The sequence below is a fragment of the Pygocentrus nattereri genome, chromosome 21 (genome assembly GCF_015220715.1).
Source record: "Pygocentrus nattereri isolate fPygNat1 chromosome 21, fPygNat1.pri, whole genome shotgun sequence".
Lineage (NCBI taxonomy): Eukaryota > Metazoa > Chordata > Actinopteri > Characiformes > Serrasalmidae > Pygocentrus > Pygocentrus nattereri.
The window spans coordinates 33,655,049-33,677,548 of record NC_051231.1 but is presented as its reverse complement, the minus strand read 5'-3'; the positions used below and the strand labels follow the sequence as shown (position 1 = coordinate 33,677,548).

The 22,500-nt window shown below is 42.7% G+C and overlaps 1 protein-coding gene across 1 annotated transcript in view; it reads left to right on the top strand.

The window, feature by feature from the left end:
• Positions 1 to 22,500, top strand: part of LOC108444095 (plexin-A2-like) — a 165,509-nt gene that overhangs the window by 85,433 nt on the left and 57,576 nt on the right. Inside the window, exons 5-10 of the mRNA XM_037532242.1 lie at positions 1,893 to 1,993; positions 8,228 to 8,351; positions 12,091 to 12,244; positions 13,929 to 14,025; positions 19,232 to 19,346; positions 21,088 to 21,288. Coding sequence (XP_037388139.1) covers positions 1,893 to 1,993; positions 8,228 to 8,351; positions 12,091 to 12,244; positions 13,929 to 14,025; positions 19,232 to 19,346; positions 21,088 to 21,288 — 792 coding nt within the window. The remainder of the gene's footprint in view (positions 1 to 1,892; positions 1,994 to 8,227; positions 8,352 to 12,090; positions 12,245 to 13,928; positions 14,026 to 19,231; positions 19,347 to 21,087; positions 21,289 to 22,500) is intronic.

Sequence of the window (22,500 nt, the reverse complement as noted above, 5' to 3'; positions counted from 1 at the left end):
TAGTGTTCACTCTGCTGTGGAGTATATTAATGTTCACTCTGCTGTAGTGTGTATTAATGTTCACTCTACTGTAGAGTATATTAGTGTTCACACCTTCTGTAGAGTATATTAGTGTTCACTCTGCTGTAGAGTATATTAGTGTTCACTCCACTGTAGAGTATATTAGTGTTCACTCCACTGTAGAGTATATTAGTGTTCACTCCACTGTAGAGTCTCAGCTAGAGAGTGCATTAGTATGCACTCTGCTTGTTGTGTGTAACGAGGTATGAAAGCAGTTAGTCTGTGAATGTGAGGTCACTCACCTCGTTTACCAGCATTGCCCCTGAAACAGCTGGAGCTGTACACTCGGACAGAACACTCAGCTCACTTATTGATTGAGCCTATTGATTCTGGTGTAGTTCATCAATAGATGCCATTAACATCGTGATTAGAAACAAGGCTAAAACTCTGATTAGAAATAGTTTCTTCATTATGCGAGAGAGAGAAGAGAGAGAGAGAGAGTGTGTGTGTGTGTGTGTGTGTGTGTGTGTGTGTGTGTGTGTGTGTGTGTGTGTGTGTGTGTGTGTGTGTGTTTGTTTTTGTACATTTTACAGACTTTGTTGTAAAATCAGATTTTAAAAAAACTACAGCAGCAATAAAATGATCCTTACATGTTTAAAGTGCTTCTTTCAACACCTTGAAGTTTCATTGCTTAAAAATGAAAGAGCAGAATCATTTCTTTTTCATTTAGGCTGAAAATTATTATTATTATGTACAAATACTTGTAAATACATAATACATATGGGACTTTTTTACATGTTGATATTAACACATAATACATTAGAGACGTTATTGTATTTAGATGCATATATTTAGTATATTTGAGATTATTTTTATTGCACATAGGTACTTGTGAATATGTTATAGATGGTTTAGCCTCACCTGTTCAGTCTACAGCAGTTTAGCCCCACCTGTTCAGTCTACAGCAGTTTAGCCTCACCTGTTCAGTCTACAGCAGTTTAGCCTCACCTGTTCAGCCTACAGCAGTTTAGCCCCACCTGTTCAGTGTACAGCAGTTTAGCCCCTCCCATTCAGTCTACAGCAGTTTAGCCTCACCTGTTCAGTCTACAGCAGTTTAGCCCCTCCCATTCAGTCTACAGCAGTTTAGCCTCACCTGTTCAGTCTACAGCAGTTTAGCCCCTCCCATTCAGTCTACAGCAGCTTAGCTTCACCTGTTCAGTCTACAGCAGTTTAGCCCCACCTGTTCAGTCTACAGCAGTTTAGCCCCTCCCATTCAGTCTACAGCAGTTTAGCTTCATCTGTTCAGTCTACCGCAGTTTAGCCCCTCCCATTCAGTCTACAGCAGTTTAGCCCCACCCATTCAGCCTACAGCAGCTTAGCCCCTCCCATTCAGTCTACAGCAGTTTAGCCCCACCCATTCAGCCTACAGCAGTTTAGCCCCGCCCATTCAGTCTACAGCAGTTTAGCTCCTCCCATTCAGTCTACAGCAGTTTAGCCCCACCCATTCCGTCTACAGCAGTTTAGCCTCACCCATGCACATTAAAGTAATGGGGAGTGTTGGTCCTGCAGACAGTCTGTAGGACTGGAGTGGAAGAAATTATGAAAAGTTGTGCTGTTTTTTTACGTTTTATATATTAAATATTATAATAATATTTATAGGTAATATTATTATTATTATTATTATTATTATTATAGGTACTTATATGCTATGTGTATAATACATATGAAATTATGAAAATTATTATTATTAGAAGAAGTAGTGTGTGTGTGTGTGTGTGTGTATATATATATAAAACAATGCTACTGCTGTTACTGTCACTCCTATATTACTACTACTAAGGTATATGTAAATATATTCATGCCTTTCTCTCTCCCTGTGTATGTGTGTGTAGGTGACCCAAGTGCCAGTGGAGTTCTGTGAGCAGTACAGCAGGTGTGGGGAGTGTCTGAGCTCTGGAGACCCTCACTGCGGCTGGTGTGTTCTCCACAACAAGTGAGTCACAGACACAGTAAATAGGACGCTGATCATCGATTGTGTGCTAAATTAGTTTTATAGATCCTCTCTGTGTGGTACAGGCGCGCCACTAAAGTGCATTGTGATTGTTTTCCTTTTCACTGCTGCTGCCACATGTTCATTTTTTCATCCCATGCAAAACAATCAGTGAATGCTCTGAATCACAGTATAAACCGATTTCTCCCACCTCATTTGTTTTCACTTCAGAGCCTGAGAGTCGTAGTTTCCGTCGCTTAAACTGGGATTCAAATACATTTCTATTACATTTTGGGATCAAATGCTGCTTCTTCATCTTCAGTATCTTCAATAATGCAGCCATTCGAAAACCAAAATCTCCAGTCTGCTGCTGAGGACCTGCCAGTTTCCCCTCAGGGTGAACTGCCCTCACACCAGAGTCATTTCTCAGATGAACCTCAAACTCCATCAGTCCAGTGAGTGAATCCAGGAAGGAGAAGTTTGGCACTGAATCAAATGTACCCAGTTTACCCCCTAAAGCTAATATAGCTAAGAAGTGGTGGAATCTTATTCCCACCAGTTAGCATGGTGCTAACTGCACAACTAAATCATCACTTGCCAATTTTTGATATTTTAGGCTGGATGTTTTACACTACGTGACTTTTAACATCTTACCAGATTCCTAAAACAGAGAGAATCACAAGCTTAACCTCAGTTTGTGACAGAATTTCTTGTCTTTTCGTCGTGAGGCGCTCAGACGACGAGGCACAGACAGAATAACACAGAGGCTGCGTTCACATTACCAGGTTAAAGTGGCACAAATCCGATTTTTTGCCCTGATGTGACTCAGATCTGGTGTTTTCAGAGCTGTGTGGACACCAAGCTGATCTTTTCAAATCCAACCTGAGCCACTTTCATATGTGGTCCTAGATCGGATTCATATCCGATTCGTGGCCATGTGACCTTAATGTGACCCTCCGATCGGAATTCATGTGCTTTATTTCCACTAAGCGTGACCATCGTTCAGCGTTACCACGGCAACAGCGCCGAACAGAAGCTAAAGCCTGTAAACGGTGGAGAAGCAGCTCGTCTCACCTTTTTCTCCTCCGTCTGGCTCTAATAATGAAGCTGAGAGCTGATCAGAGTTAATGATCTTCTCAGCGAAGCTCGTTCTGCTCGTTGATGATGATGCAGTGATTCAGTCACGTGACGTTACTGAGTAGGAGGAGCTCATGAGGGTCATTTCAGGAGCCGGTTCATCACATTAATGACCGATTTGAGTCTCTGACCTAAACGAGTGTGGACCATCGAATCAGAGAGATCGGATCTGAGCAAAAAATTTGAAAATTAAATTAAAGATTTATGTAATGACTTTTAATGTGAACAAAGCCAACCTGGAGAATCGCTTCAGGCTGTGAAAATTTGTCACAAGGGTCAAATCGGACTTAAAATTGTGCGAAAAGTCGAGTAGTGTAGTCGACAATTTGAGTTACTCAGTTTGACAGGAAATCCATACTGCTTCTATTTCTTCATTTAATGCATCTTACTACACTGTGGACAGCGTTAGTTAATGTTCCTGAAGGAATGTCAAGCACAGTTCACCTCCAGCTCGACACGCTTTTACCAAATCAATGTTATCAACCCAATCAATATCATTACAGAACGGAATCAACATCATTACCGTAATCCCGCCTCAGAAAGCACCATCCAGCTGCCGCCGTCTCCACGCATGTTTCTGCCTCGAAATGTCAGATCGGTTTACTCCACTGTCCATTTGATCCCGTTGAGCAGCAGGAGTGAATTATTACCTGTGATTTGACCGTTCTGGTCCAGATATCAGATGTCCCTGACATTTGTTATTCCGCCTGTGTAGCCTTTTGCCTGATCACATTTCTCTTCAAGCTTGGCTTTGTGGATCCGTGTTCTCCCTCTTTTCCTCCTGCCACATTATTGGAGGATAAAAAGTCAAATTTGTTAACCTCTAGACAGCTTTTCAGGGGAGAGACATCATCTCCGGTTAGCTGAACAGAAATGAGACACTTAATTAAATGAAAAGGCCTCCTGGAGGAGCAGCACGGCTCAGAACACGCAGAGGTTTCAAAAGCAACTCACAGCCCTCAGGCAGAGACGAGCTAAGCGGGACTTCTCCAAGGTTTCTCCTCTGTTTTCCCAGGTTTCTTCAAAATGCATTTGAACTTTCTTTGTTGTTCCTCCAAGTGTTTCTTCAGCATGTCTCCTGTGTTCATCCAGTATTTCTCCAGGATTTCTCCAATGTTCATCCAGGATTTCTCCAATGTTCATCCAGTATCTCTCCACTGTCTCCGAAGCATTTCAACAGTGTTCATCCAGTACCTCTCCAGTGTCTCCGCAGCATTTCTCCAGTGTTCATCCAGTACCTCTCCAGTGTCTCCGAAGCATTTCTCCAGTGTTCATCTAGTACCTCTCCAGTGTCTCCGCAGCATTTCTCCAGTGTTCATCCAGTACCTCTCCAGTGTCTCCGAAGCATTTCTCCAGTGTTCATCCAGTACCTCTCCAGTGTCTCCGCAACATTTCTCCAGTGTTCATCCAGCACTTCTACAGTATTGCTGCAGTGTTCATCCAGCATTTCTCATGTTCACTCAGTATTTATCCAGTGTGTCTCATGTTTCCCCAGCATTTCTCAAGTGTTCATCTAGTATTTCTCCAAAATTTCCTCAGCTAGTATTTCTACCGGTGTTTCTCCAACATTTCCCCAGTGGTCATTCAGCATTTCTCCAGTGTTGCTGTAGTGTTCGTCCAGCATTACTCCAGAGTTCCTCCAGCATTTCTCCAGAGTTCCTCCTGCATTTCTCCAGTGTTTCTCCAGCAGTACTCCTGTGTATTTTGACAATAAACTGGACTGGGCTAAGAACACTGATGCCCTCTACAGGAAGGGTCAAGGTCGTCTCTATTTTCTGAGGCGCCTGAGGTCCTTCAACATCTGCTGGACTATGCTCAGGATCTTCTATGAGTCTGTGGTGGCGAGTGCTATCCTCTATGCTGTTGCATGCTGGGGAAGCAGGCTGAGGGTGGCAGATGCCAACAGACTCAGCAGACTGATCCGTAAGGCCGGTGATGCTGTGGGTGTGGAGCTGGACTCACTGACGGCCGTGTCGGAGAGGAGGACGCAGTCTAAGCTGCAGGCCATTATGGACAATGGCTCCCACCCACTCTACGACACAGTGATGAGGCACAGGAGCTCATTCAGCTCAAGACTCATTCTACCGAAAGGACCACAGAGCTCCACAGGAGGTCATTCTCACCTGTGGCCATCAAACTCTATAACTCCTCCCTCAGTGTACAGTAACTCAGAGGTTTTATACAGTGTCTAATATTTATTATCACAGCCTCTTACTGGATTTGTAAGAATTTAAACTTGTACATATTGCAAATTTCTCTTTTTTGTCTTAAATTATTAAAGTGTTTATTTTTTATATAAATGGTTGCAACTGTAACAACAGCATTTTCCCTCTGGGATCAATAAAGTGTGAAAGATTCTGATTCTGATTTCTCTGAAGTTTTTCCGTCCTGTCTTCAGTGTTAATCCAGCCTTTCTCCGCTTTTCATCATATCTCCAGTGTCCATCATTTCTGCTGTGTTCGTTGACCAGTGTTTCTCCAACATTTCTCCAAAATTCCTGCAGTGTTTCTCTGAAATTTCTCCGGTGTTTTTGGACCATTTCTACTGTGTTTTTCCAAGGTTTCTCCAGTGTTTATCCCACATTTCTTAAGATTTCTCTGTCTCCCTAATGTTTCTCATTACAATTTCCCAGTACAGTGTTTTCCAGTGTTTCTCCAGTGGTTCTCTAGTCTTCCATCAGTGATTCCTCAGTAGTTCCTCATGACATACTCGCAGCATTTCCCCAGTGATTCCCAGGAATTTCTGTGTTTCTTCAGATGTACTTCAATGCAACCCAAGCTTCGCCCCAAGTTCCTTCTTTAGTGTTTCCCCAACATTTATTAGGCAATTTTCTAGCATTTATTAGACTCCTGGGGGTGCTTATATTTCAAAGACACCAGCTTGCTTTATAACCAATCTAACTTTATATCTCAGTGAGACTGATCCTCATTCCTGTCCTATTTCCTGATCCTTACAGCCTATTAAATATGAGGCAGTTAATTATATTTTTTATGATACATCAGAGCTGGGTGGGGCTTTGATATCTGAAGGGAGATTCATTAGAGTTATAACCATCTCCTAAACCTCACAGTGGTCGTATTTAACTCCTAATCAGACTCACTGACTCACTGCAGGGCTCTGGATGAGATAATAAAGTAATGGATTATAGCATAGTTTGAAAATAATGTCAGTGTTATACACTTTAAGGCTCTGCCCAGTTATTCAGTCGTTTCTGTCAGTATGAATATTTGATGGTTGTGTTTGTTTCCTTGCAAAGCCACGTGGGTTGCCAGTGTTGATCATGAGCCTTTTTATCTGAATAGGAGGAGATCAGGGACACTCTTAAAATAATAAATGGTGATTGGCTACATAGGGTTCTAGGAAAAAACTTTGATTAGTGTAGAAAGCTTTGCATTATGTGGAGGTTCTGCAGGTTTTTACATTTACGGCATTTGGCTGACGCTCTAATCCAGAGCGACTTACAGTTTGATCATTTTACACAGGCAGGCGAAGGCGGTGTTAGGAGTCTTGCCCAAGGACTCTTATTGGTGTAGTGTAGAGTGTTTTGCCCAGGTGGGGATTGAACCCCAGTCTACAAGGCAGAGGTGTTAACCACTACACCAACCAACCACTATATTTTAAAAGGTTCTTCACACTCACACTTCATTTACAAAACCAATTGGTCTTGTGCTTCATTCTTTTAAGTGCATTCAGTAGTATGTGTGTTCAGTAGTGTGTATACTCAGTAGTGTGGACCTTTAGTAGTGTGCATATTCAGTAGTGCATGCATTCAGTAGTGCGTGTGTTCAGTGGTGGGTTTATTCAGTAATGTGTGTATTCAGTGGTGCATGTATACCATAGGGTATTTAGTCAGTAATGCATGAAATTAGTAGTTCATATATTCAGTAGTGTGTGTATTCAGTATTGCACGTATTCAGTAGTGCATTTATTCAGTAGTGAGTTTATTCAGCAGTGTGGGTATTCAGTAGTGCATTTAGTCAATAGTGCATGAATTTAGTAGTGCGTGTATTCAGTAGTGCATGTATTCAGTGATGCATTTATTCAGTAGTGAGTTTATTCAGCAGTGTGGGTATTCAGTAGTGCATATATTCAGAAGTGTGTTTTGCCAGTAGTTGGTGTTTTTTAAGACAGAAGCAGCAGCTTTTACACTAAATTCAACAACAGCGTCTGAATCATCAGGTTCCAGCCATAATAATTACCCTGAGAGGACCCAAGCGTATATGTGTGTTGTGTCTGATGGGGCTGTTTGTATGGGTGGTAACCATGGCAACCGCACTTGTGGCTGAGCTTTGATTCGATGCCTTTGTGAGGCAATTATAGTGGAGATGTTTGAATGAGTTTGAGAGCTTGTCTGTGTGTGTGTGTCTGTCTGTCTGTCTGTCTATGTGTGTGCGTGTGTGTGCGTGTGTGTGCGTGTGTGTGTGTTTGTGTCACCTTGAAGTCCTCACTCTGACAGCTAGCGCTTCATTGTCACTCCAAACACGGCGGTTGTTGACATTTTGTCAGTTTGCATTTTTAGAAGCCTTTTGATGCCCTTCGTCATACATTATATTAAAGAGCTCATATTCTACCTTTCTCTAACGCACATACTGTTTTTTTCTTTTCTCTCTCTGTTTTCTGCTCTTTTGCTCTTTCGTTTTTATCTCTCTGTCCTCTTTCTGTCAGTCCCTTACTCTTTCTTCCTCTCTGTCCCTTTGTCTCTCTCTCTCTCTCTCTCTCTCTCTCTCTCTCTCTCTCCGTCTGTCTGTCTACTAAGAACAGTCACAAATCATTTTTACATGATCATTTTTCAAACATCTCTTTAAACCGGCTGTATTTGCTGCTGTGCCTTTAAGACTGATATATGTAAATGAGCTAGGTTGTGATTGGATTGGATTGTGCCTCTTTCAAAAACAGCTTCCAATAATTCTGCAAGAACAACACTCTGTAACACCTTAACGTGAATGGGTGGGGCTAAACCGCTGTAGCACTGTGAGGAGGGCGCAGTGAAACGTAAACAGTGTTTAAGTCAGTAAAATTTGAACGACTCTTCTAGAGCTCCTTATTTTCTCGTGTGTTTTCCTCTTGTGTTGTGTGTTTACCTTCGTGTTCCCCTCTCAGGTGTATGAGGCGGGACAGGTGCGAGAGATCGGACGAGCCGTTCCGATTCGCTGATGAGATCGAGCGGTGTGTTAAAGTCACCGCCTACCCAGACAGCATCGCCATGTCCGAGCACAGTGTCCCGGTCAGTCTTTTATTTAGTCTGTCCGCTGTATGTTTCTGTGCAGCTGCTCAGCCGCAGTTTTATTAAATGTATATTAATATTCTGTTTATTTCTGTTTTAAATTTGCGTTTAGATTCAGCCAGTATTTAAATACAGGCAGCCCCTTTTCACCATTTACAACAGGTTTACTCATAAAATATGAGGTATTGATTAGAATCAGTATTGATTGTTTTGGGGTATTGATAAGGATGAGGTTTTGATCAGAATTTGGTATTGATTAGGACAAGAGAATGATCAGGTTAGAATGAAATATTGATCATTGTGAGGTACGAATGAGTTTGAGGTGTTGATTAGGATCAGGTATTGATCGGTGTGAGGTACTAATTAGTTTGAGGTGTTGATTAGGATCAGGTATTGATCAGTGTGAGGTACTATTTAGTTTGAGGTGTTGATTAGGATCAGGTATTGATCGGTGTGAGGTACTATTTAGTTTGAGGTGTTGATTAGGATCAGGTATTGATCGGTGTGAGGTACTATTTAGTTTGAGGTGTTGATTAGGATCAGGTATTGATCGGTGTGAGGTACTATTTAGTTTGAGGTGTTGATTAGGATCAGGTATTGATCGGTGTGAGGTACTATTTAGTTTGAGGTGTTGATTAGGATCAGGTATTGATCGGTGTGAGGTACTAATTAGTTTGAGGTGTTGATTAGGATCAGGTATTGATCGGTGTGAGGTACTATTTAGTTTGAGGTGTTGATTAGGATCAGGTATTGATCGGTGTGAGGTACTATTTAGTTTGAGGTGTTGATTAGGATCAGGTATTGATCGGTGTGAGGTACTATTTAGTTTGAGGTGTTGATTAGGATCAGGTATTGATCGGTGTGAGGTACTATTTAGTTTGAGGTGTTGATTAGGATCAGGTATTGATCGGTGTGAGGTACTATTTAGTTTGAGGTGTTGATTAGGATCAGGTATTGATCAGTGTGAGGTACTATTTAGTTTGAGGTGTTGATTAGGATCAGGTATTGATCGGTGTGAGGTACTATTTAGTTTGAGGTGTTGATTAGGATCAGGTATTGATCGGTGTGAGGTACTAATTAGTTTGAGGTGTTGATTAGGATCAGGTATTGATCAGTGTGAGGTACTAATTAGTTTGAGGTGTTGATTAGGATCAGGTATTGATCAGTGTGAGGTACTATTTCGTTTGAGGTGTTGATTAGGATCAGGTATTGATCAGTGTGAGGTACTAATTAGTTTGAGGTGTTGATTAGGATCAGGTATTGATCGGTGTGAGGTACTATTTCGTTTGAGGTGTTGATTAGGATCAGGTATTGATCGGTGTGAGGTACTAATTAGTTTGAGGTGTTGATTAGGATCAGGTATTGATCAGTGTGAGGTACTATTTAGTTTGAGGTGTTGATTAGGATCAGGTATTGATCGGTGTGAGGTACTAATTAGTTTGAGGTGTTGATTAGGATCAGGTATTGATCAGTGTGAGGTACTATTTAGTTTGAGGTGTTGATTAGGATCAGGTATTGATCGGTGTGAGGTACTATTTAGTTTGAGGTGTTGATTAGGATCAGGTATTGATCGGTGTGAGGTACTATTTAGTTTGAGGTGTTGATTAGGATCAGGTATTGATCGGTGTGAGGTACTATTTAGTTTGAGGTGTTGATTAGGATCAGGTATTGATCGGTGTGAAGTACTAATTAGTTTGAGTTGTTGATTAGGATGAGGTATTGATCGGTGTGAGGTACTATTTAGTTTGAGGTGTTGATTAGGATCAGGTATTGATCGGTGTGAGGTACTATTTAGTTTGAGGTGTTGATTAGGATCAGGTATTGATCGGTGTGAGGTACTATTTCATTTGAGGTGTTGATTAGAATCGGGTATTGATCGGTGTGAGGTACTATTTCGTTTGAGGTGTTGATTAGGATCAGGTATTGATCAGTGCGAGGTACTAATTAGTTTGAGGTGTTGATTAGGATCAGGTATTGATCGGTGTGAGGTACTATTTAGTTTGAGGTGTTGATTAGAATCGGGTATTGATCAGTTTGAGGTACGAATGAGTTTGAGGTGTTGATTAGGATCAGGTATTGATCAGTTTGAGGTACGAATGAGTTTGAGGTGTTGATTAGGATCAGGTATTGATCGGTGTGAGGTACTATTTCGTTTGAGGTGTTGATTAGGATCAGGTATTGATCAGTGCGAGGTACTGTTTAGTTTGAGTTATTGATTAGGATCGGGTATTGATCAGTTTGAGGTACGAACGAGTTTGAGGTGTTGATTAGAATCGGGTATTGATCAGTGTGAGGTACTAATTAGTTTGAGGTGTTGATTAGGATCAGGTATTGATCGGTGTGAGGTACTAATTAGTTTGAGGTGTTGATTAGGATCAGGTATTGATCAGTGTGAGGTACTATTTAGTTTGAGGTGTTGATTAGGATCAGGTATTGATTGGTGTGAGGTACTAATTAGTTTGAGGTGTTGATTAGGATCAGGTATTGATCGGTGTGAGGTACTATTTCGTTTGAGGTGTTGATTAGGATCAGGTATTGATCGGTGTGAGGTACTATTTAGTTTGAGGTGTTGATTAGGATCAGGTATTGATCGGTGTGAGGTACTAATTAGTTTGAGGTGTTGATTAGGATCAGGTATTGATCGGTGTGAGGTACTAATTAGTTTGAGGTGTTGATTAGGATCAGGTATTGATCGGTGTGAGGTACTATTTCGTTTGAGGTGTTGATTAGAATCGGGTATTGATCGGTGTGAGGTACTATTTCATTTGAGGTGTTGATTAGAATCGGGTATTGATCGGTGTGAGGTACTATTTCGTTTGAGGTGTTGATTAGGATCAGGTATTGATCAGTGCGAGGTACTAATTAGTTTGAGGTGTTGATTAGGATCAGGTATTGATTGGTGTGAGGTACTATTTAGTTTGAGGTGTTGATTAGAATCGGGTATTGATCAGTTTGAGGTACGAATGAGTTTGAGGTGTTGATTAGGATCAGGTATTGATCAGTTTGAGGTACGAATGAGTTTGAGGTGTTGATTAGGATCAGGTATTGATCGGTGTGAGGTACTATTTCGTTTGAGGTGTTGATTAGGATCAGGTATTGATCAGTGCGAGGTACTAATTAGTTTGAGGTGTTGATTAGGATCAGGTATTGATCGGTGTGAGGTACTATTTAGTTTGAGGTGTTGATTAGAATCGGGTATTGATCAGTTTGAGGTACGAATGAGTTTGAGGTGTTGATTAGGATCAGGTATTGATCAGTTTGAGGTACAAATGAGTTTGAGGTGTTGATTAGGATCAGGTATTGATCGGTGTGAGGTACTATTTCGTTTGAGGTGTTGATTAGGATCAGGTATTGATCAGTGCGAGGTACTGTTTAGTTTGAGTTATTGATTAGGATCGGGTATTGATCAGTTTGAGGTACGAATGAGTTTGAGGTGTTGATTAGAATCGGGTATTGATCAGTTTGAGGTACGAATGAGTTTGAGGTGTTGATTAGGATCAGGTATTGATCGGTGTGAGGTACTATTTCGTTTGAGGTGTTGATTAGGATCAGGTATTGATCAGTGCGAGGTACTGTTTAGTTTGAGTTATTGATTAGGATCAGGTATTGATCAGTTTGAGGTACTGTTTAGTTTGAGTTATTGATTAGGATCGGGTATTGATCAGTTTGAGGTACTGTTTAGTTTGAGTTATTGATTAGGATCAGGTATTGATTAGTGTGTTGTGTTATTTTTCTCCAGCTCCTGCTGGAGGTCAGTAATGTCCCTGACCTCTCAGCTGGTGTCAGCTGCTCTTTCGGAAACCTGGCAGAGGTTGAAGGTCACGTCAACGGGAACAGGGTCATGTGTCTGTCTCCGACGGCCAAGGAAGTTCCACTCATACCTGCAGATCAAGGTGAGAGCTGGTGGGGGGCATAATGACCTTAAAGTGATACCCCATTAATTATCATGGTCCTCATCACTCGCTCGTCTTAAACTGTGTGGAGGGGTTTAGTGTCTCTGACAGTCTTGATGATGTGGTTTCTGACACTGTATGACTCACTGTCTTATATATACATGGACTAACTGGCTTAGTTATGATATTAGCGTTGAAATTATTTACAATTAATAATTTACAAGAAATTAAGGAAAAATAAGTCAACTGGACTGTCAGTGAAAAATAAGCGATGAAAAGTGGCGTTTTGTTCCCCAGATCTAACTAACCAGCACTAATCAAAAAGCCAGTGGCCCGTCAGGGGGCCAGCAGTGGGCCGCTGGGGTGTTGCAATAGGCCTTGAGGTGAAACACAAGAAAATAACTATCAATAAAAAAGAAGAAAACAATCAAAACAACCATTAAATTTTCCTTTAGTAAGTGTGGGGTCTTTAATGGCTTGGGTTGTTGTTGATTCAGGCAAGTTTTTTAATGTGTGTGTTTTGATCTCTCTCTCTCTGTCTCTCTCTCTCTGTCTCTCTCTCTCTCTCTCTCTCTGTCTCTCTCTCTCTGTCTCTCTCTCTCTCTCTCTCTCTGTCTCTCTCTCTCTCTGTCTCTCTCTCTCTGTCTCTCTGTCTCTCTCTCTCTCTGTCTCTCTCTCTCTCTCTGTCTCTCTCTCTCTCTCTCTGTCTCTGTCTCTCTCTCTCTCTCTCTCTGTCTCTCTCTCTCTGTCTCTCTCTCTCTCTCTCTCTCTGTCTCTCTCTCTCTCTGTCTCTCTCTCTCTGTCTCTCTGTCTCTCTCTCTCTCTGTCTCTCTCTCTCTCTCTCTCTCTCTCTCTCTCTCTCTCTGTCTCTCTCTCTCTCTCTCTCTCTGTCTCTCTGTCTCTCTCTCTCTCTGTCTGTCTCTCTCTCTCTGTCTCTCTCTCTCTCTCTCTGTCTCTCTCTCTCTCTCTCTCTCTCTCTCTCTCTGTCTCTCTCTCTCTCTGTCTCTCTCTCTCTGTCTCTCTCTCTCTCTCTCTCTCTCTCTGTCTCTCTCTCTCTCTCTGTCTCTGTCTCTCTCTCTCTCTCTCTCTCTGTCTCTCTCTCTCTCTGTCTCTCTCTCTCTGTCTCTCTCTCTCTCTCTCTCTCTCTGTCTCTCTCTCTCTCTCTCTCTCTCTGTCTCTCTCTCTCTCTCTCTGTCTCTCTCTGTCTCTCTCTCTCTCTCTGTCTCTCTCTCTCTCTCTCTCTCTCTCTGTCTCTCTCTCTCTCTCTGTCTCTCTCTCTCTGTCTCTCTCTCTCTCTCTGTCTCTCTCTCTCTCTCTCTCTCTCTCTGTCTCTCTCTCTGTCTCTCTCTCTCTCTCTCTCTGTCTCTCTCTCTGTCTCTCTCTCTCTCTCTCTCTCTCTCTGTCTCTCTCTCTCTCTCTCTCTCTCTCTCTGTCTCTCTCTCTCTCTCTGTCTCTCTCTCTCTCTCTCTCTCTCTGTCTCTCTCTCTCTCTCTCTGTCTCTCTCTCTCTCTCTCTCTCTCTCTGTCTCTCTCTCTCTCTCGCTCTCACATTCTCTCTCTCTCTCTCTCTCTCTCTCTCTCACATTCTCTCTCTCTCTCTATCTCTCTCTCTCTCACATTCTCTATCTCTCTCTCTCTCTCTCTCTCTCTCTCTCACATTCTCTGTCTCTCTCTCCCTCTCTCAGACTGGTCAGGTGTGGAGTTGAGGGTGATTTCTAAAGAGACTGGTCAGATGGTGGCCAGCACAGAGGTTAAATTCTATAACTGCAGTATGCACAGCATGTGAGTAGCAGCCTTTCTTAACTCAGTCCGTCGTCTCACTAAGACCATTTCAGAAACATCAACAGATATTTCTGGTAGCAATTCAAAGTAACGTCCACCCTACAGCGAATTAAAGGCCTTATCTGACGAGGGCAGCAGGTCACTTACAGCGTCGGTTTTCCAACTAATTTTGGACTCTTCATCTATTGGTCCATTCATCATGAAATTCTCTGACAAAGTGAAGAGAACGTTTCATTTTGAAAATCTGTAAAAAAATTCATTCTGTCCTTGCGTGGTGAAATGGTTCTTCAGACTGATGGAGAATGTGCTGCATGTGGTTCTGTATAGCATCCTTTTTAAAATGAGTTCTTCTATTATGTAAAGCTTGACATCGTAACAATAGCAGAACATACCAATAACAGAACCGTTTTTGGTGCTATATAGAAACATAAACCATAAACAACACATTTTCTACTAGTCTGACGAACCATTTCAACATGCAGAGAACCATGTAATCATGCAAATGGTTCTTTGAGTGTTCATGGTTCTATATAGAGCCATCGTCTTTACTAAGGATGGGCAGCTTAAACGACGCAGTATGTCTTATTTTAATGTGGTGGTGATTTAAAGGGGAATTCCACCAATTTTTAAAAAAATATTTACTCACCTCAGTGTTTATGGTGTAAACAGAGATCCAGAGGGTTTGGTGTGAAACGGTTCAGACGGCTTTACAGTGGTGGTGATGGGAACCAGGCGTCACCATGACTACAACACAGATATAGACACTTTATTTACCATCCAGAACCACCAGAGAACCTACACGAGTCTTCTGAGCTTATATGGAATGTTGATGATGGAAAACAGTGGAAAATCTGGAATAATGAGTTTTCTTTGGGGACTATTTTGCCGCACAGCTCCCTGCATGTCTCCCTCCACCATGAATGGAGTTGAAGTTCTCTAAACTCTCATAAAACAGCGTCTCAGTCATCAGGCAGTGAATTCAGAACCAGTTCATGTAGGAACTTTCTGTGAGGAGCTTTTAGAGGGACGTCTGGTTCCCATCACCACCACTGTGAACAGCTCTGACTCGGTTAGTTTATCTAGAACAGAGGGTTTCACACCAAACCGCTCTGAACTGCTCTGTTTACATCTAAACCAGTTAATTATGCAGAATGTTTGAAAAAATTGAGAAAAATTTGAGTTCCCCTTTAACAGTAATTCACACAAATAATCGAATATGAGAATATTCACTTTTTTCATCCTCGGTTGTTTAGTGGGAAGAAGAGCTGTAGTGTTGCTCCCAGTTTTTATCCCTGATTACATCACCAGCCGTTCAGCTCAGAGTTCAGAGGGTAATGAGGGCGTTTGCATCAGCAGAACTGCTAAGTGTGTATATAATATTTAATCTCTCGCTCTGAAATCACGCAGACGGCCGATCTGTCTTCATAGCGCAGCGGCGTTTAGGAAAGCTTGTGAACATCTGTGCTGAGTGTAAACCTGTGTTCTGCAGGGATTCCAGCAGCTGCAGCTCCGCATTCTGGTCCTCACTCTTACACTGATAGTAATATTTCACTGTAAACAGCTTTCCTCCTCCCCCTCACCCCCCTTAATAATAATAATAATAATAATAATAACTTTATTTATATTAATTTTATTTATACTTAAGCTCAAAGTGCAATAAAAGGTGCAAATAAAACAGTTGTTTGTAATACAGATAAATAAATGTGCATCAACTGTACTGTACTGTACTATAAGATAGAACCATCAACACTCAGTGAACCATTTGCCTACTTAAAGGGTTCTCTGCATGGTGAAATGGTTCTTCAGATTGATGGAGAATGTGTTGTAAATGGTTCTATATAGCACCAAAAAGGGTGCGGCTATTCTTATTATGTCGAGCTTATAAGACTAGAAGAGTCCTTTTTGGTTCTATTTAGAACCATTTTCAAAAAGGTTCTATGCAGAACCATGTATAACACATTCTCCATCAACCTGAAGAACCATTTTACCATGCAGACAACTATTCAAGCACATAAATGGTTTGAATTTATGGCACATAAATCTATAATGGTTGGTTCTATGAGGAACCCGTGAAGAACCATCTTTTTTAGGTTGATGATACTTTTTAAATGGTCAAGTGAAAGAACTCTACTTGTACATGTCGTAATAATAGCTACAGAGCTGATTCACAGCTAGGAGGTTTCTAACAAGACGTGACAGGCAGAATATAATTGGATAAGGACTGTTATTTAGTAAAGGTGGAAGTTGTAGTGGATGCTGTGATGAATGTTGTGATGAATGTTGTGATGGATGTTGTGGTGGATGCTGTGATGGATGTTGTGGTGGATGCTGTGATGGATGGTGTGGTGGAAGTTGTGATGGATGTTGTGGTGGATGCTGTGATGAATGTTGTGGTGAATGTTGTGGTGAATGTTGTGGTGGATGCTGTGATGGATGGTGTGGTGGAAGTTGTGATGGATGTTGTGGTGGATGCTGTGATGGATGGTGTGGTGGAAGTTGTGATGGATGTTGTGGTGGATGCTGTGATGGATGGTGTGGTGGAAGTTGTGATGGATGTTGTGATGGATGCTGTGATGGATGGTGTGGTGAATGTTGTTAATGTTGTGGTGGATGCTGTGATGGATGTTGTGGTGGAAGTTGTGATGGATGTTGTGATGGATGCTGTGATGGATGGTGTGGTGGATGTTGTGATGGATGTTGTGGTGGATGTTGGGATGGATGTTGTAGTGGAAGTTGTGGTGGAAATTGTGATGGATGTTGTGGTGGAAGTTGTGATGGATGTTGTGGTGGAAGTTGTGATGGATGTTGTGATGGATGTTGTGGTGGATGTTGTGATGGATGTTGTAGTGGAAGTTGTGGTGGAAGTTGTGATGGATGTTGTGGTGGAAGTTGTGATGGATGTTGTGATGGATGTTGTGGTGGATGTTGTGATGGATGTTGTGATGGATGTTGTGATGGATGTTGTGGTGGATGTTGTGATGGATGTTGTGGTGGATGTTGTGATGGATGTTGTGATGGATGTTGTGATGGATGTTGTGGTGGATGTTGTGATGGATGTTGTGGTGGATGTTGTGATGGATGTTGTGGTGGAAGTTGTGATGGATGTTGTGATGGATGTTGTGGTGGATGTTGTGATGGATGTGGTGATGGATGTTGTGATGGATGTTGTGATGACTGTTGTGATGGATGTTGTGATGGATGTTGTGGTGGATGTTGTGGTGGATGTTGTGATGGATGTTGTGGTGGATGTTGTGATGACTGTTGTGATGGATGTTGTGATGGATGTTGTGATGGATGTTGTGATGGATGTTGTGGTGGATGTTGTGATGGATGTTGTAGTGGAAGTTGTGGTGGAAATTGTGATGGATGTTGTGGTGGAAGTTGTGATGGATGTTGTGGTGGAAGTTGTGATGGATGTTGTGGTGGATGTTGTGATGGATGTTGTGATGGATGTTGTGGTGGATGTTGTGATGGATGTTGTGATGACTGTTGTGATGGATGTTGTGATGGATGTTGTGATGGATGTTGTGGTGGATGTTGTGATGGATGTTGTAGTGGAAGTTGTGGTGGATGGTGTGGTGGAAGTTGTGATGGATGTTGTGGTGGATGTTGTGATGGATGTTGTGATGGATGTTGTGGTGGATGTTGTGATGGATGTTGTAGTGGAAGTTGTGGTGGAAATTGTGATGGATGTTGTGGTGGAAGTTGTGATGGATGTTGTGGTGGAAGTTGTGATGGATGTTGTGGTGGAAGTTGTGATGGATGTTGTGATGGATGTTGTGGTGGAAGTTGTGATGGATGTTGTGATGGATGCTGTGATGGATGGTGTGGTGGATGTTGTGATGGATGTTGTGGTGGATGTTGGGATGGATGTTGTAGTGGAAGTTGTGGTGGAAATTGTGATGGATGTTGTGGTGGAAGTTGTGATGGATGTTGTGGTGGAAGTTGTGATGGATGTTGTGATGGATGTTGTGGTGGATGTTGTGATGGATGTTGTAGTGGAAGTTGTGGTGGAAATTGTGATGGATGTTGTGGTGGAAGTTGTGATGGATGTTGTGGTGGAAGTTGTGATGGATGTTGTGGTGGAAGTTGTGATGGATGTTGTGATGGATGTTGTGGTGGATGTTGTGATGGATGTTGTGATGGATGTTGTGATGGATGTTGTGGTGGATGTTGTGATGGATGTTGTGGTGGATGTTGTGATGGATGTTGTGATGGATGTTGTGATGGATGTCGTGGTGGATGTTGTGATGGATGTTGTGGTGGATGTTGTGATGGATGTTGTGGTGGAAGTTGTGATGGATGTTGTGATGGATGTTGTGGTGGATGTTGTGATGGATGTGGTGATGGATGTTGTGATGGATGTTGTGATGACTGTTGTGATGGATGTTGTGATGGATGTTGTGGTGGATGTTGTGGTGGATGTTGTGATGGATGTTGTGGTGGATGTTGTGATGACTGTTGTGATGGATGTTGTGATGGATGTTGTGATGGATGTTGTGATGGATGTTGTGATGACTGTTGTGATGGATGTTGTGATGGATGTTGTGATGGATGTTGTGGTGGAAATTGTGATGGATGTTGTGGTGGAAGTTGTGATGGATGTTGTGGTGGAAGTTGTGATGGATGTTGTGGTGGATGTTGTGGTGGATGTTGTGATGGATGTTGTGATGGATGTTGTGGTGGATGTTGTGATGGATGTTGTGATGACTGTTGTGATGGATGTTGTGATGGATGTTGTGGTGGATGTTGTGATGGATGTTGTAGTGGAAGTTGTGGTGGATGGTGTGGTGGAAGTTGTGATGGATGTTGTGGTGGATGTTGTGATGGATGTTGTGATGGATGTTGTGGTGGATGTTGTGATGGATGTTGTAGTGGAAGTTGTGGTGGAAATTGTGATGGATGTTGTGGTGGAAGTTGTGGTGGATGTTGTGGTGGAAGTTGTGATGGATGTTGTGATGGATGTTGTGATGGATGTTGTGATGGATGTTGTGGTGGATGTTGTGATGGATGTTGTAGTGGAAGTTGTGGTGGAAATTGTGATGGATGTTGTGGTGGAAGTTGTGGTGGATGTTGTGGTGGAAGTTGTGATGGATGTTGTGATGGATGTTGTGGTGGAAGTTGTGATGGATGTTGTGATGGATGTTGTGGTGGATGTTGTGATGACTGTTGTGATGACTGTTGTGATGGCTATGTGTGTTTGCAGGTGTTTATCGTGTGTGAGCAGTTTGTTCCGCTGCCACTGGTGTAAATACAGAAACACCTGCACACACGACCCAACCAGCTGCTCGTTCCAGGAGGGACACGTCAACACATCAGAGGTACACACACACACACACACACACACACACACACAAACACACACACACACACACACACTGCTTTAGTGTTGCTATGAGGATAATGAAGCTAACTCATGGAAGCACACACCCCACCAATTAGCAAAAATAGTTAAAAATGAGGCTCCTAACAACCATCTGGAAGACCTGGTAGCCCCCAAACCTGCCCCCTTCAGATAAACAGCACTTAAAGCTTTGATCTCTGAGAGAGAGGAGAAGATCAAGCTGCTTCAGATCTGAAACATCCACAGGTGTTTCTGTCCATCCTTCCACTGTGAGAAGACCACTCTGAAAGGACGTGTAGCTGTTCAAGAAAAACCTCATTGAGAAAAGGAGACGGACACATCAAACAAAGAAGATGGACAATGGACTGACCACCCCAGAGTCCAGACCTCAGCACCACTGAATGGGTTTGATTACTTCAGAAAATCATCAACCAGCTTCTAAGACTGAGCTTTGGAGGTGTGTCTGCAGGTTCTTTGAGGAGCTGAAAGTGAGGCTTTCTGTTAAATGTGTGTTTTTTGTTTTTTTTTTCTGTCCATTAACTCGCCCACACATCAAATTTCTTTATCTGTATCTTTTTGTGATGATCCAGCTCAGAAATGCAATTCAAACACTTCCTGAATCCGTAGAGCCACCCTTTCCGTTCCACCTTATCTCGAGATCCTATGTGACTCACATCTGGAGTTATGAGCCTGTGAAGAGGGGCTGAGATACACATCATCTGCCTCTCGCCACGTGGAGCTGCTGGATTCATGTGTCCGTCTACATTCTGTGTGAAACTGACCGACGGACGCTCAGGACATCACTAAGGACTGACCGTCATGCCGGAAACCCTTCATTCTTCATTCAGTCCACATCGGGCGACTCGTGGGAAACGGCGTCAGAGAGTTTCCAGCTGCTGAAGCTGCTGCAGCGGGTTTGGAAAGTAGTAATAAAGATAATGGAACGTTTAGATATGAAACATCTGAGAATCCTGTTCTATGAAGAGACTTTTTAAAGGAGAGTTTAAAGAGAGAGGAACACATCAAGAGAATGACCTCAAACCCCAAGTGACCGTGCAGCGTGTGATTGGTCTAGAGTTTCATGGGCAGTGTCGTATGAAAAGTGGAGGCCTGAACCCCGTGACTATATAAGGCTTGACGTCATGGCATCATCACTTCCCACAACCGGGGAAATTCCACCTCCGCGTTTAACCCATCCGTGAAGTGAAACACCACATACACACTAGTGAACACACACACACTAGGGGGCAGTGAGCACACTTGCCCGGAGCGGTGGGCAGCCCTATCCACAGCACCCAGGGGAGCAGTTGGGGGTTAGGTGTCTTGCTCAAGGACACCTCAGTCATGGACTGTCGGCCCTGGGGATCGAACCAGCAACCTTCCGGTTACAGGGCCAGATCCCTAACCTCCAGCCCACGACTGCCCCATATAAGTGGAGTATTTATGATAGGAAGGTCATAGATGGACAAATGAAGGGGTCATTATTTCAGAAGAATCTCAAGAGTTAAATAATGTCATGTTTATAAGAGATGTAATGAAGGAAATAAGAAATATATTTTTCAACTCAAAATCAACGCTGACGGCATGTATACATTCACAATGCATAGAATCAGCCCTTTGGTTTGGTATACAGGTTGGTTGAAGTTCAGTTTTGTGGTCAGTTCGGGTAACAGCACTGCAGGCGGATGTTAACAGCTGTCTGACCCTCTGCCCTGCAGGACTGTCCTCAGCTGGTGCGCGGTGGGGAGATCGTGATTCCTGCGGGTGAGATCAGGCCGATCACGCTGAAGGCCCGGAACCTTCCACAGCCGCAGTCGGGACAGAGAGGATACGAGTGCGTGTTACACATCCAGGGCGTCAGTCACAGAGTGACCGCTCTGCGCTTCAACAGCACCAGCGTCCAGTGCCAGAACAGCTCAGTAAGTCCATCTGCAGGAGCTGTAGGTCATATTAATACGTCCTGTATGTCTTATATATGTGTAAATACTCGTGTCACGTTATTTAATGTGTTAAATATGGAAACACTTTGATTCACATCCTCTGTGCATTATTAACTTCTGACACTGTAAATGGAAGTTAACACTTTTCAAATTCTGTAATATGAAATAAGGAGTTTTTGTGCCAACAGTGACAATATGTGAATATCTTTATGGGATAATATGCCTGAAATTTTATACACACACACACACACACACACACACACACACACACACACACACACACACACAAACAGAATGCTGGAGTGTGCCTGTCTTCAATGCGTCCCTGCCTCGCTTTTCATCTTACTCCGTCTTAGCCCGTCTCTCTCTCTCTCTCTCTCTCTCTCTCTCTCTCTCTCTCTCTCTCTCTCTGTATTTCTGTCTCTCTCTCTCTCTATCTCTCTTTGTCTCTCTCTCTCTGTCTGTTTCTCTCTCTCTTTGTCTCTCTCTCTCTTTGTCTCTCTCTCTCTCTGTCTCTCTCTCTCTTTGTCCATCTCTCTCTCTCTTTGTCTATCTCTATCTCTCTCTGTCTCTCACTCTCTCTTTGTCCATCTCTCTCTCTCTCTTTGTCAATCTCTCTCTCTCTCTCTGTCTCTCTCTCTCTCTATTTGTCTCTCTCTCTCTCTCTCTACCCTTCTCTCTCTCTCTTTGTCCATCTCTCTCTCTCTTTGTCTATCTCTCTCTCTCTGTCTCTGTCTCTCTTTGTCCATCTCTCTCTCTCTTTGTCTATCTCTATCTCTCTCTTTGTCTATCTCTCTCTCTTTGTCTATCTCTCTATCTCTCTCTGTCTCTCTCTCTCTTTGTCCATCTCTCTCTCTGTCTCTCTCTCTCTTTGTCCATCTCTCTCTTTGTCTATCTCTCTGTCTCTCTCTCTCTTTGTCCATCTCTCTCTCTCTTTGTCTATCTCTATCTCTCTCTGTCTCTCACTCTCTCTTTGTCCATCTCTCTCTCTCTCTTTGTCTATCTCTCTCTCTCTCTGTCTCTCTTTGTCCATCTCTCTCTCTCTCTTTGTCAATCTCTCTCTCTCTCTGTCTCTCTCTCTCTCTATTTGTCTCTCTCTCTCTCTCTCTTTCTCTCTCTCTCTTTGTCCATCTCTCTCTCTCTTTGTCTATCTCTCTCTCTCTGTCTCTGTCTCTCTTTGTCCATCTCTCT